Below are 14,063 nucleotides of genomic sequence, written 5' to 3'. Positions count from 1 at the left end.
CAAACCACACCCACTGCCCTGGAGTCCATTCTGACCCACAGCGCCCCTAGAGGACAGAGTGGAACTGCCCACAGGGTCTCCAAGGCTGTCAGTCTTCATGGAAGCAGACTGCCAGGTCTTTCTCCCACTGAATGGATAGTGGATTCGAACCACCACAATTTCAGTTAGGAGCCAGGCCCTTTAACCACAAATAGAGTGAAAAGCTTAAATAAACCAGCTTCAGATAAGGCACTCAAGAGTTGTCCCCAGTGACCTAGCTGGGAGCGTGTGGACTGGGGTGAACTGACTACAGGAGCAGTGACGTCACTGTTGTGTGATCGTGGCGGTGCTGAAGCTGAAAGGTGACAAATCCTGAAGAAGACAAACACCCTCTCCCCGGAACATCACCGAGGCAAACAGCTGCCCTGCAGCCCCTCCTGGGGAGCCCTGTTCGGGCGACAGCCTGAAGGCAGGGTGGAGGCAGGGCTGCGCCAGCGCCGTACCTGGTGATGGTGCTGACGGAGAAGTGGGACGGCGGCCGCATCTCGTGCATTAGGAGCTTCAGGTACACGCTGCTCTGCTCCCTCGCCACAGCCACCACCGGGTCGGCCTGTCCTTGGTCACACTTATAAAACAGCTTGGGGACAAGCCTAACGTGAAGAGGAGGGTTTTTCTGCTAAGAAGTCCGTGAGCTGAGCTGCATTCATGCCCCCACCTCCCGACCCCACCAGGTGTGGCAGCCTCCTAGACCGGCCACAGACAGGAGGCCTCTTCTCTCCACAGGCGGCAGGGGGTGTTTTCTTCCTGGCGCTAGAGTTCCGACAGTGAACGTGCACTGCTCTACCAACGGAGGTCAGTGCTGTTGCCCTTGATGGTCACTGTTAGACTCTGGACAGCTGAAGAGCAGTATGGCTGCACACGAGCTCAAAAGATGCAGGAATGCGGCCTGAGAGCCTTCCTTTCTTTGTTTTTTAAACTTTTTACTGTGATTGGAATGAAAGTTTACAGAGCAACCCAGTTTTCCACAGTGATGTCATGACACTGACTGCAATTCCCAGGACATAACAGCTCTCTCCCCCACGCCCCTGTGCTCTCCACGTCCTGGCGTCCTTCTTTCCTGTCCCTTCCTCCTTGAGCTTTCTCCCTGGGTACATGACGCCCTTTCCATCTCCCATGGTTGGCTGTTCTAAGAATGTGGACCTCCCTAGTGTTACTATTTACCGATATGTCTGTCCGCTGTTCGGCTAAAAGTTGAGCCAAGGGGGTGAGTTCAGTTCCAAGCTCAAAAGGTATCTAAGGGCCATAGTCCTGAGGGTTCCACCAGTCTCTCTCTTTTTCATGATTTTGAGTTTGTTCCACATTTTTCTCCTACTCTATCCATAATCTCCCAGTATGATCCCTTTCAGAGTGGTTGGCTGTGGCGTCCAGCCACCATCCAGCTCTTATGGTGTCAGGGTTGTGGGGGCTAAGGTTCCCACGGTCCACTAGTCCCTTCCACTAACCGTTTTTATGCATTTTACTTTCTTCACTCTTCTCTGCTCCAGATAAGGAGAGACCAACAGTTGTACCTTAGACACCCAGTGACCCATTCCCTCCAGGTGTCTGGTTACAGCTCACAAAGTTTCCACAACTCTGCCTGCTGTAAGCTGTCCTACAGGCATGGACATTGCTGCAGTAAACACATGTACATATGCAGAAAGTCCGTCTGCCAAACCTGTATGTGGTGGTGGGTATGGTCCTTGCAGATGTCCTTTTAACCCTTCCCTCTGCCCGCCCAGGTTACTTCAACAAAACAAGTGAGCAGGGAGGTAAAACAATGTGGCAAATACCTCATCAACGACGCAGCGGCCACATGCCTCACCCTGGGGTCTTCGTCCCCAAGCAAACCAATGACCACGTGATTGAGCACTCGGTCTTGTAATTTTAAAAGCTTTAAAGAAAAAGTAACAAAAATAGATGTAATCGATTTGAAAAAATTCTAGCTCTTCTGAAAAGCCAGAGAGAAGCAATTCAAGATTGCTTGTCTGAAATTCACGTCAACCAACCACAGCTTTCATGATAATGGACCGTGAAATGAGCCTGAAGCAAAAGGCAGAGAAATTCAACACTGCTGGGCCGGTGGGCTGCTCAGGGAAGCTGAAGCCCAGGCATGGCGTGAGCACTCGACCCCGAGTGACGATGACACTCAGCCCCGTGACAACCACTCGCTCCCATGTGACAACCGCTCGTCCCCGTGTGATGACACTCGCCCCCACGTGATGGTGACCACTTACCCCTGTGTAATGATGAGCCCCTCTGTGCAAGTTTTCTGCTTTTGCCTCCAGAAAGCTCACCAACCTAAAAAAACCACATTTAGCAATGAATCATTCCATTAAGCAGCAGGCACACACTGACAACCTTGCGAGTCCTTGCAGACGTGACAGTGAACAAGTGTCCCAGGGGTCTGCCCCGAAGGCTCTGAGAGTCTGCACGTACTCAGGTAACAGGAAGACTGCCTTTAAATCAGAAGAATTGACATCCCGTTCTGAATTCTAGACTCAGCTCAACAAACTATGTTTTCTTGAAAACACATAAACAAACCACCAAACCTAACCCTGCTGCCTTCGAGTTGATTCCAACTCACAGTGACCCTGCTGGACAGGGTAGAACCACCCCATAGGGTTTCCAAGGCTTTAGGTAATCTCTGTGGAAACAGACTGCCACATCTTCCTCCCACAGAGGCCAGTGGGCTCCAGTCACTGACTTATCGGTCAGCAACTGAGAGCTTAACTGCTGAGCTACTAAGTCTCCTCGAAAAGACACGTAAACATCTGTTCGTTTTCAATACCCTAAAAGCCCTGAAGAGTTAGATCAAACGCACAGCCCAGAAGTGAAGTGACCTTGGAGTGGAGCCCAAGTTTCTTCCCAGCTCCCCAGGGACTGGCTGTGTGGCCTCAGGCAAGCTATTTCCCTCCCAGGCTGAAATTTCCTGATTCCCAGGGGATGTTCTGAAGATCAAATAAAATGACCCAAGTAGGACATGAACTCTACAAACGGTGGCTTCAAAAAGAAAAGAAAATCTGGATCACAAGGGTATAGCATCCCTTCTAAAGGACAACACTGGAAGAAAGCATTTCCAAGCAAAACATACCCTTAGGAAACGAACCTGCAACACATCAAAAGCCATCTTTAACTGCAGCAAAATACAGATCCGCTGTGTTACCCTGTGCAATTCTCTCAAACAGGATCGGTGTGAGCGGCACACGTTTCAAAGCTTAAGACAAAGGTGGAGAATTCAGAGCCCTTCAGCCTTCACTCCCACTGTGCAGTGCGTGCTGAGGCCAAGAATCGCAGAAGACCCACCCCATGGGGACGACTAAGAAACCCTCAGTACAGGACAAGGTTCCGCAAAGAGCCACTGGGATCGTAGAGGACAGGGTAGCTGCCGACCGTCAGCACACGCACAGCCCAGGAGCTGTCCCTCGACCCCTGCTTCAGTTTGTTAAGCCTAATGGCCTCGTTCACTCACCTGAAGTCAATCTCTGCCAGCGTTTCCAGGAGCTCTGTCCTCACCAGCCAGTAGGAGCTGCTCCGCAGAGGCAGCATGTCGATGACCAGCTGCAGTCCCAACTCGCTGTAGCTGCTGCTGCACAGGCTCATGACACAGAGCTGCAACACAGGGCGCCGGGACAGCGTCCACTCAGCCCCGCCGCAGCTGCGGCCCGACGCGCTGCTCTGTGCGTGCGGGCTGTGTACCCAGACCCCCTTCCGTGGCTCTCGGCAGGAAGTGGTTACAGCCTACACTCTATCTCAGAAAACAGATCGGTCTCAAACGGGTCCCTCTCCCAGCACTGTGCTGTCCTCTCCCTCCTACTTCCACTCCTGTCCAGTGCCTGAGCCCCACAGAGCAGCTCGCACATGTGTCAGTGCAAAGAGAGCGCCCACACAAGACACGTCAACTACCGCTGCTCAGACGCCGCTGAGGGCCCGCTCAAGGACAGGGACCCCAGGCATTTGGGAAACACAGTGCATGCCCGCTGGGTGTCCCTCTACTTCGAGAGCCTCTGCTGCCCAAGGACTGGCCCCGAGCGTTACTGCCATTCTCCCTGCCCTGTCCTCCCCGACCCACTCAAGCCATCACCACACATGGGGGGGGCATGCAGACTCAGGTCGGCGAAGTCACCGGGTCACCAAGCACGCTTCCTTCCGCTCAGGAGGGGGAAGACAAGGCTGACTGGAGTTGGTAAACTTTTGGAACAAGGGGAAGATTCTTGCCAGACTGTGAAATTTTTAAAATGGGAAGTGTCCTATCAGTCTGACAATCAAGATTTTTGGGTTTCGTTGTTTCAGGTAGATGTCCAGTGCCATTGGGCGGGTGCAGCCATCAAGCAGCTCAGGCTGAAAGGGCGACTGTTCCATCACTCGAGGCCACTCTGCTGGTTGCAGCTCACTCACACACGAAAGACACAGCTTGAGGCAAGTCCTCCCTAAGGCCCACCTTACGTCTCAACGCTCTACAGCCTAACAGCCAACTTTTAAAAACAGACTTTATGCTGAATGTTAAGCAAAGTGTATTTCTAAACATGCTCCTTTTAAATGGGTATGTGTCAAACAAACAGTGAGACTTAAACTCAAGTTAACCGCAATTGAATTTCATCTGCCGTGTTTTTCTTTCTTAAGCTGAGTGGTGAGCAAATTCCGACCGCTTACAGCTTTACAAAGCACTGTTTTCTATTCAGCTCCAATTGTGATGTTAGCAACAGGAAAATGTCGACAAATCACAATTGGTTTCCACAAAAGATACTCACCCGCACAGCCGTACAGGCCAACTTGCAAGTAACTGAAGACTCGTCTTTCAAGGTTTTCTGCAGCAAAGGAACGCAGTCCGCCAGCGAGAACGTGTTTCCTGAGCAGGGGGCAAACAACAAACAGCGTCATGTGGCCACCGCCTCGAAAGGGACCCTGGAGACGCACTCGCACACAGCAGTCACCTGTCAGGCTTCGCAGGGTACCCAGCCAGTCGCCCACGTGGAAGCGGGCTCGGCTGAGGATGGAGTAGATGAGGGTCCCGCACAGGATGGCAGTGGCCCCTCGGACCTGCGGGTCTCCGTGATCGATGTAGTTGAGGATGTCCGACACATACTGTCCCTCTGGGGAGACAAAGTGCCTGGTGAGGGACAGTCTTCACCATCACCTTCCTAACTCAACGCAGAAGCTTAAGTCCCAAGAAAGGAGAAGAGGGGCAGGGTGGAGCTGTCCAAATCCAGAAACGCCTCGACAATCACCGTCATAACTGGTAAAAACGCTTGGGATTGAAGAGTTTCTAGAGCCAGCACACCCATGACAGCACTGACACACACGAGACTATCTGGATCACGATTCTAAATTATTAAATCCTCACAATTCCAGCATCAAATTAAGAAGCAGATTAAAATAACTCAACCTACACATTAACCTATGCCTTCAACAGCACAATTCTACCCCCTCAGCCAGAAACAGAGAAAGAGAAGCCAGGTCCCCAAGCGTGTGTGCAATGGGGGATGGAAAGCATCTTTACTACTGCCTCGATACCACCTAGTGTGAGCAAACAACTACCTAGGAGTGTGAACACTCCCTGTGAGTGTGAACACCTGCCTATGAGGGAACACCAGCCTGTGAATGTGAACACCTGCCTGTGAGTGTGAATACCTACCTATGAGGGAATACCAGCCTGTGAGTGTGAACACCAGCCTGTGAGTGTGAATACCTGCCTGTGAGTGTGAACATCTGTCTATGAGGGAACACCAGCCTGTGAGTGAGCACCTGCCTGTGAGTGTGAACACCTGCCTATGAGGGAATACCAGCGAGTGTGAACACCTGCCTGTGAGTGTAAACAACTGCCTGTGAGTATGAACACCTGCCAAGAGGGAACACCAGCCTGTGAATGTGAACACCTGCCTGTGAGTGTGAACACCTGCCTGTGAGTGTGAACACCTGTCTATGAGGGAATATCAGCCTGTGAGTATGAACACTTGCCCGTGAGTGTGAACACCCGCCTGTGAGTGTGAATACTTGACTACGAGGGAATACCAGCTTGTGAGTATGAACACTTGCCTGTGAGTGTGAATACCTGCCTATGAGGGAACACCAGCCTGTGCGTATGAACACCTGCCTGTGAGTGTGAACACCTGCCTATGAGGGAACACCAGCCTGTGAGTGTGAACACCTGCCTGTGAGTGTGAACACCTTCCTATGAGGGAACACCAGCCTGTGAGTGTGAACACTTCCCTATGAGGGAACACCAGCCCGTGTGTATGAACACTTGCCTGTGAGTGTGAACACCTGCCTGTGAGTGTGAGAGGAGGCAATTCTGACGAGACACAACTTGTGCTTCAGGTGTAAGTCCAGCGTGCGCGTGTGTCCCCAGATTTCTACTTTGGTTGTGTGTATCAGTTATCAACGCTGCATCTAACAGGTCCCAAGACCTAAACATTCTCATGCACACGTTTTAGGGAGATGCAACACAGTTCAAAAACCACAAATTAACTAAAAAAATCTTATTGTCCTAACGGAAAAGTCAAGACTACCTGAAGTTGTTTTAAAAATAACGACAACATGAGGAGTAAGATGTAAACTTCCAACATACCAGGGTAGTCCGTGGTGTCCAGAGGTACTTTGTAGAGTTTGCTGAAGAAAGATTCCGGGTGCAAGGCCACAGCTGCTCCGACACAGCTGACCGCCAGCGCCTTCACACTCACCCTGACGTCCCGATCCGGAACCAGTGCTGCAGAAAACCCACGGTGGGGACTCGGCCTCAGAGCACCGAACATTTCATCTCAAGTCGACAAAACTAGACCACACACCAACCGCCTCAACAGCCTCCCCATTCTCCCAGCAGGAAGCACAAACCAAAGTCACCCTCAAATCCACTCTCTCTGTCACATCAACAAGGCCAAACACCGGCCACCACGCTGGCCTCTGAAACCCAACATCACTGCCCTCACCTCTGCCCTTGGTCTCCCACACGTACCATTCTTTTCCCCAGTTAGCAAAAACGAAGCCGATATGAGGCGGACACAATGGACAAGAGGCGCGGCATCTTCATCAGTAGACTGTCCTATGTCACCTTTGACTCTGCAAGGCTGGAACACAGCACTGACATCATGTTCCTTGTCATCAAAGAACTGACACAGTCATTCATTAACTCACTTAACAAACAGTTCGAGAGCAGCGACTGTGCTAGCTGCTGGCGATGCAAGGACGCGTTTCTGTGTAAGTCACGCCTGACCTCCCAGAGGTCACGAATGGACAGAAAGCCAACACATCAACAGGCGCCTGTGACACAGGGGTACATGTGCTGTGACAGGGCCACACACTCGGCGTGCAGGGAGGCACCTTGCAAAGCAGGCAGAGAAGACGCATGTTCAGGGAAGGCTGCTTGAGGATAAGCAAGAGTCTGCTCCATAGGACAAACAGACACCACTCAGTGCAGGAAAAGATGTGGGGAACGCCCACGGGGAGAGGGGTGAGCCTGGTGTGACAGGAACTGGGAGGGGCTGCTGACATTGTAGGTGACTGAGCATCAACTAAGGATCTGACTATAAAGCACCACTTCTGCCCTCGGGGAATTTTAAGCCAAGCGAAACGTCATGTGGAAAGGTAAATACCAACAGAGGATTTCAAAGCTCTTCTAAGACCCTGTGACACCGATGTTCACTCCAGTACTTGGACAACAGCCAAGAGATGGAAACAACTGAAATGCCACGAATGGAAACAAAACATAGTGTGTGCACACAATGGGGCAGCACTCAGCAGACAAAGGCTCTCTGGTGGCTGCCACCCAAAAAGTTGGCAATTTGAACCCACCAGCCGCTCCGCAGTGGCAGTCTGCTTCCATAAAGACTGACAGCCTTGGAAATCCTCTGGGTCAGTTCCACTCTGTCCTCTAGGGGTGCTGTGGGTCAGAATGGACTCCATGGCAATGGGTATGGTTTGGGCTTTCCTTCTGTGAAGACTGACAGCCTGGGAAACCCTGTGGGTCAGTTCCACTCTGTCCTCTAGGGGCGCTGTGGGTCAGAATCGACTCCACGGCAGTGGGTTTATAAAGAGAAATGAAGTCCTGATGCACACCACTAGTGTGAACTGTGAAAGCATCACGCTGATCTAAGGAACTGAGTCATAAAGACAAGTACCGTATGATCTGACTTACCTGATATAAGCAAATACACAGAAACCAACAATCATGAGTGGATACCACAGTGGGAGGAGGGGGCAGGAGGTGTTTTTGTTTAGGGCACCGATTTCTTGTGAATGGTAGTGGGATGATCTGGAGAAGGAGCGTAAGAAGGGCTCAAGAACTTCACCAGTGTCACTGAATTACAGAAGTAGAAAAAACCTATGGATCACTAGTCCAATCTGCAGTGAGTGACGGGACAGCATAGGACCAGGAGCGTCCTGTTCTGCTGGGCACAGGGTCACTGTGAGTGGGGGCCAACTCACTGGCAGTGAACAACAGCGATGCAACAAAAACCAGCAGTGCTGCAAGGCTACTCTGGTCATCAAGGGACGATTCAAGTCAAAGCTACAGCCGTGCAGCGAGGCGGCAACCAGCACAGGGCGGATCCGTGCAGGAAGGTCCTGAAGGAGGCAGAGCCTGAAGTGATTTATGGCCACCGGAGTGGCGGGAAGGAAGCGTACCCCGGGGACACTGTCGGGGCTTCAGGGAAAGAGTCTGTGCAGAAGCCCAGCATCAGGAGCAACAGGCTTGATGACGAGCCTTGAGCCAGGGTGGTTAAAAACTCACCAACCTTCAGAAACGGGCGGGCACCCTCACCTTGTTGTCCTGGTCACCCAGCTCAGCAGCCTCATCTCTGGATGGAAATTTATCCACACTGCTGTCCAAAGACGGCCTGCTCTCCAGGAAATGTGCGTGTTGGTGAGCTGCAAAGACAGAGGGTGCAGTGAAAGAGAAAGGTCTGCAAGCCGGTGGCTTCCAATCCACACCCAGGCACACACATTTATGGAAAGATGACCCGGAGGCACAGGACGCAGACCAACGGGAAGGCCAGGTGTCCCCACTGCCACACACACTCAGAAACACAGACGAGGAAACACGGCCTGCGGTGACGACCAAACATCTGGAGCTGAGAACAAGCACGCACCGACAGGAGAGTTTCCGAAGGTGTCAGTGGCCTCATCAGGAAGAACACCGGCGGCTTCCTCATCTTCGTCCTGCAGCTGTCCAATGTGCATTCCCGAGTACTGGCTGTTGGTACCATCTAACACCTACACAGGAAAAGGGGGCTGTAAGAACTGCTGAAGGTACTCACTCATCAAACCCAAACCAATTCACTGCCATCAAGTTGGTTCCCACTCATAGCAACCTCTCCTTGGGTTTCCAAGGTGTTATCACTATGGAAGTAGATTGCCCAAGTCTTCCTTCTGAGGAGGGGCTGTTGGGTTTGAACTGCCAGCCTTCTGGTTAGCAGTCAAATACCTTAGGCACTAGGCTACCAGAGCCCTATGAGTACCCACTCACAGATCCCCCCAAAATGGAGACACAAAGATAAAAGCTACAAAAAATATCACCAGAAAGATCACCTGCTCAGATTCACCAAAGCAACTGACCAAGATCTCATTGAGGGACTGTGTACACATGACCAGGATAGGATCTCACTGAGTGAATGTATACACATGACCAGGATAGGATCTCACTGGGTGAATGCATACACGTGACCAGGATCTCACTGAGTGAATGCATACACGTGACCAGAATCTCACACTGACTGTGTACACATGACCAGGATCTCACAGTGACTGTGTACACGTGACCAGGATCTCACTGGGTGACTGTGTCCACGTGACCAGGATCTAACTGGGTGAATGTGTACACGTGACCAGGATCTCATTGAGTGACTGTGTACACGTGACCAAGTTTCATTCAGTGCCTATGCTGCACACGTGACCAGGATCTCACTGAGTGAATGTGTACACATGACAAGGATTATCACTGAATGACTGTGCACACATGACCAACATCCCACTGAATGAATGTGTACATGTGACTAGGATCTCATTGACTATGTACACCTCATAAGGATCTCACTGAGTGAATGTGCACAGGTGACCAGGATTTCATTGCGTGAATGTGTACACAAGACCAGGATCTCACTGACTGTGAACACATGACCAGAATCTTACTGAGTACACATCAGTAGCAAATAAGATAAAAGCTTTGTTGTTCTTAAAAATTCTGAAGAAGAGACTTCCGGTAAGATGGTGGAATAGGCAGACAGGCTACACAGACCCTCTTCAACAAAGAAAAGAGAAACCAATTGACAGAGATACAGAAGATAATCCTGGAGCCCTGAGCTTTGAAAGGGACTATACAGACGTGGATTAGGCACCAAGTAGTGGAAAAACCTGAATGAAAACAGTGAGTACGGAGAGAGTTGGAGCTGCAGACTGTCAGCTATTCTGACAGGACCAACAGTGTGAATATTTCCAAGTGGTGTTGGGACCTGAGAATTGACCAAAAGATCAGACCTCATGACCAAGGGCTACAGGTGAGGCAAGACACACCCAGTTTGTGAATCAAAACTAAGAGAGTGGGAAATTCCTCTACTGATGCTCCACCTCCCTCCTTCCACTTCCTCCTTTCACCCACTTCATTTCCTTCTGTAAAACTGCTGGCTTGCATCTTTTAAAATCACCTCACAATCCATCAATCTCATAAACAGAAACTTATAAAAGCCCCATGCAGCCTTTCTTCAGTGTTCATTCTCTGGATGTGAATACACTGAGCTGGGTGTCAACACAACAAAAGTCCTTCCTTTTTACCATCCTGCTCGGCATTAGCATGTCCCGTGGTGGCTCTGGTAATACAGGGACGACTGCACTGGTGGCCTATGACTAGGGAGGGAAACAGCAAAGAGAGAGACAACCTGAGCTGAGGACTTTTGGCTGTCTAGAGGGCGCAGCCATTTTGAATGTTTACAAGCCATGGCCATTTTGGATATTTAAAGTGACCAAGGGTGCAGCCATTTTAAATCTTTACAAGTGGTGGCCATTTTGGATTTTAAAGTGACAGCATTCTCATGTGCATTCCAAGGACCTAAGAATAGACTCCGTTTGCCAAGGACAGCAGGGACATATGGGAGGCTGACAATAGGAAAGGAGACAAGTGGTGAGTGAATAAGTGGTGCCAACTAGCAAACAGAGGAGCACAACACGGTACCCTGCTTGTGTAGATACATACAAACGAAACAAAGAAAACGAAAATCGTGGGCAAGTCACTCCAACATACAATCACCAATTAAATATAAACACAAAAACGTCACAATGCCTCAGAGACAACAGAGCATCACAATCCACACAAAGAAGCAAGATAAAGCAGGTGAAACAAGGGACCAGGATACAGATCTAAAACACATCCCTGAACAAGACACAGCATTGGAACTCCCTGATAAGGAATTCAAAAGAATTATATTTAGGTACCTTCAAAGAATTGAGAAACATATCAAGGAAAACACTGACAAAATTGAGGAAAATACAGACAAAACCCTAGAACAAATTCAAAAGATAATATAAGAACAAAATGACAAAATAAATGAAAAATTAGAAATGATATAAAATCTACACACAGAAATCCAGAAGATTAACACAAAATTTTCAGAAATAGTTAACACATTAAAAGGACAAAGGAGTAGAATTGAATCAATGGAAGACAGTATTAGTGAGATGGAAGGCAAATACCTCACTACTTCTTTGGAAAGGGATCAATCAGAGAAAAGATCAAAACAAAATGAAGAAAGCCTAAGGTTCATGTGGGATACCATCAAAAGGAATAACCTACCTGTAATTGTAATTCCAGAAGAGGAAGAGACAAATAAAACCGCAGACAAAATTCTCAAAGATTTGTTGGAAGATAATTTTCCTGGTATGATGAAAGATGAGACTATACCCATTCAAGAAGTCCAACAAACCCCAAACAGGACAGAACCCAAAAGAAAATCACCAAAGCATATCATTAAACTCACCAAAACCAAAGACAAAGAAAGAATCCTGAAAGCAGCATGGAAAAAACAAAAAGTTACCTACAAGGGGCAACCAATAAGACTATGCTCAGATTTCTTGGCAGAAACCATGCAGGTGAGAAGACAATGGAATGGTATATACAAAACTCTGAAAGAGAAAAATATCCAACGAAGAATTATTTTTCCAGCAAAATTGTCCCTCAAATATGATGGTGATATTAGGACATTTCCAGATAAGCAGGTATTAAGGGAATTTGTTCAGACCAGACAAAGCTTCTAAGAGATGCTAAAGGGAGCCCTTTGGACAGAGGATCAACAACAGCCAACAACAGCTGACCATTAAGACACATGATGACGTAACCCAGAAACCAACCCAGCTATGGCAGTATCCAAAGTAAATAAGCCTACAAGATTGTAAACAAGGAACCAGAGACATCAACTGACAAATGAGGACAACTACAAACCAAAAAGAGGGAAAAAATTGCGTAGTTACAGAATTTCTAAATAGTAGGGAAATCAAGACAACTACAAGATAGAATGACTGTTCTAAACTTGGGAAGAAAAGCATAAATAACAGGGTGTGGTAGTTAAATTTGTGTGTCAACTTGGTTGGGCCTGATTGAATGGCTGGGCAGCTGGTGGTAGTTGTTCCCCATGACGAGACTGGCAATCAACTCCATGGTGAAATCTACCGTGAGCAGCCGAGGAGCTGCCTTAGGGCTGGGGTCTGCTTCCTGTGTTAAGGAGAGGCCTTGGCGATAGTCTCTAGCTTATGGCACCTTGGACCCTGCACGTAGCCGTGTCGTTGTTCAGAAGCCTGCCATGCTCTGCGACCTTGGGACCTACAATAGACTTAAAAAATACCAACGGCCTGCCGTGTGGATTGGTAACATTGGGACTGTGCCTTTTTATTTGTCAACCTTGGGGTTCTCAGTCTTGGCATCCAGCAGCTGTCTGAGTGAAGAAAAGCCTCTAGCTCCAGTGGGCTGGGAGCAGGAAGCAGAGCTGGACCCCAAGGTTGAGGGGCTTTCACCCCCCGCCCCCCACAGCCTGGCACTTTGAACTTGGACGTAAATCCTCTAAAGCGTAAAAGAATAAACTCCTGTTTGTTAAGGTCATCCCATTTGTGGTATATTCTTGTCAGAGCGGCACTAGGGAACCAAAACACAGGGTAACTTCAAAGAAAAATGATAAATCTTCACATCAAAATAAAAAAGAGGACCAGCACATATATTCAGCAAATACTAAAACAGCAACGAAGGAAGTGATAACACGATTCATAAACAAAATGAGCTCAGCACAGAAAATTAAATGCAACAAATAAATTGACACCATGAAAAAGCACGTAACAAAATGACAGCAACAAATTCGTACTTGTCGATGATTACATATCTGGCAAGGGACTTATCTCTAAGATTTACAGAAAACTCCAACACCTCAAGAGCAAAGGGATTAACCATCCAATTGAAAAATGGGCAGAAGACATGAATAGACACTTCACCAAGGAGGATATTCAGGTGGTCAGCTCATACATGAAGAGATGCTCACAATCACTGGCCATCAGAGATATGCAAATCACAATAGCAGTGAGGTACCATCTCACCCCAGCACTGATGGCAAGGTTCAATGAGACAGAAAATAACAAATGCTGATGGGGATGTGGAGAGATTGGGACTCTCATACACTACTGGTGGGACTGTGAAGTGATACAACCACTGTGGAAAGCAATATGGTGATTCCTTAGAAAGCTGGAATTGGAGACACCATTTGGCCCAGCAATCCCATTACTAGGTATACATCCTACAGAGGTGAGAGCCAGGATAGGAACAGATACATGCACACTCATGTTCATCGCAGCACTATTTACAACAGCAGAAAGATGGAAACAACCTATGGGCCCATCAGTGGAAGAGTCGATGACCAAACTATGGTACATACACATAATGGAATGCTATGCAGCACTAACGAATAATGTAGAGTCTGCAAAACACCGCATAAATTCCTTAAAAAGTTGGAAATACAAATACCATTTGACCCAGCCATCCCATTACTAGGTATATACCCTAAAGAAGTGAGAGCCATAACAAGAAC

At 48.7% G+C, this 14,063-nt stretch overlaps 1 protein-coding gene across 1 annotated transcript in view; it reads right to left on the bottom strand.

Moving 5' to 3' along the window:
• The window catches only part of HTT (huntingtin), a 188,906-nt gene that overhangs the window by 95,916 nt on the left and 78,927 nt on the right, over positions 1-14,063 (bottom strand). The window contains exons 13-22 of the mRNA XM_042782637.1: positions 9,099-9,222; positions 8,771-8,877; positions 6,968-7,079; positions 6,584-6,721; positions 4,950-5,108; positions 4,767-4,864; positions 3,488-3,627; positions 2,253-2,316; positions 1,809-1,909; positions 483-629 (exon numbers count right to left, since the gene is read on the bottom strand). Coding sequence (XP_042638571.1) covers positions 483-629; positions 1,809-1,909; positions 2,253-2,316; positions 3,488-3,627; positions 4,767-4,864; positions 4,950-5,108; positions 6,584-6,721; positions 6,968-7,079; positions 8,771-8,877; positions 9,099-9,222 — 1,190 coding nt within the window. The remainder of the gene's footprint in view (positions 1-482; positions 630-1,808; positions 1,910-2,252; positions 2,317-3,487; positions 3,628-4,766; positions 4,865-4,949; positions 5,109-6,583; positions 6,722-6,967; positions 7,080-8,770; positions 8,878-9,098; positions 9,223-14,063) is intronic.

Source organism: Orycteropus afer, unplaced genomic scaffold (genome assembly GCF_000298275.1).
Source record: "Orycteropus afer afer isolate SDZICR_OR568_19922 unplaced genomic scaffold, OryAfe1.0 scaffold00398, whole genome shotgun sequence".
In the NCBI taxonomy this organism is placed as follows: Eukaryota; Metazoa; Chordata; class Mammalia; order Tubulidentata; family Orycteropodidae; genus Orycteropus; species Orycteropus afer.
The sequence above is the reverse complement of the archived record's forward strand: the minus strand, read 5'-3'. Positions and strand labels throughout refer to the sequence as shown.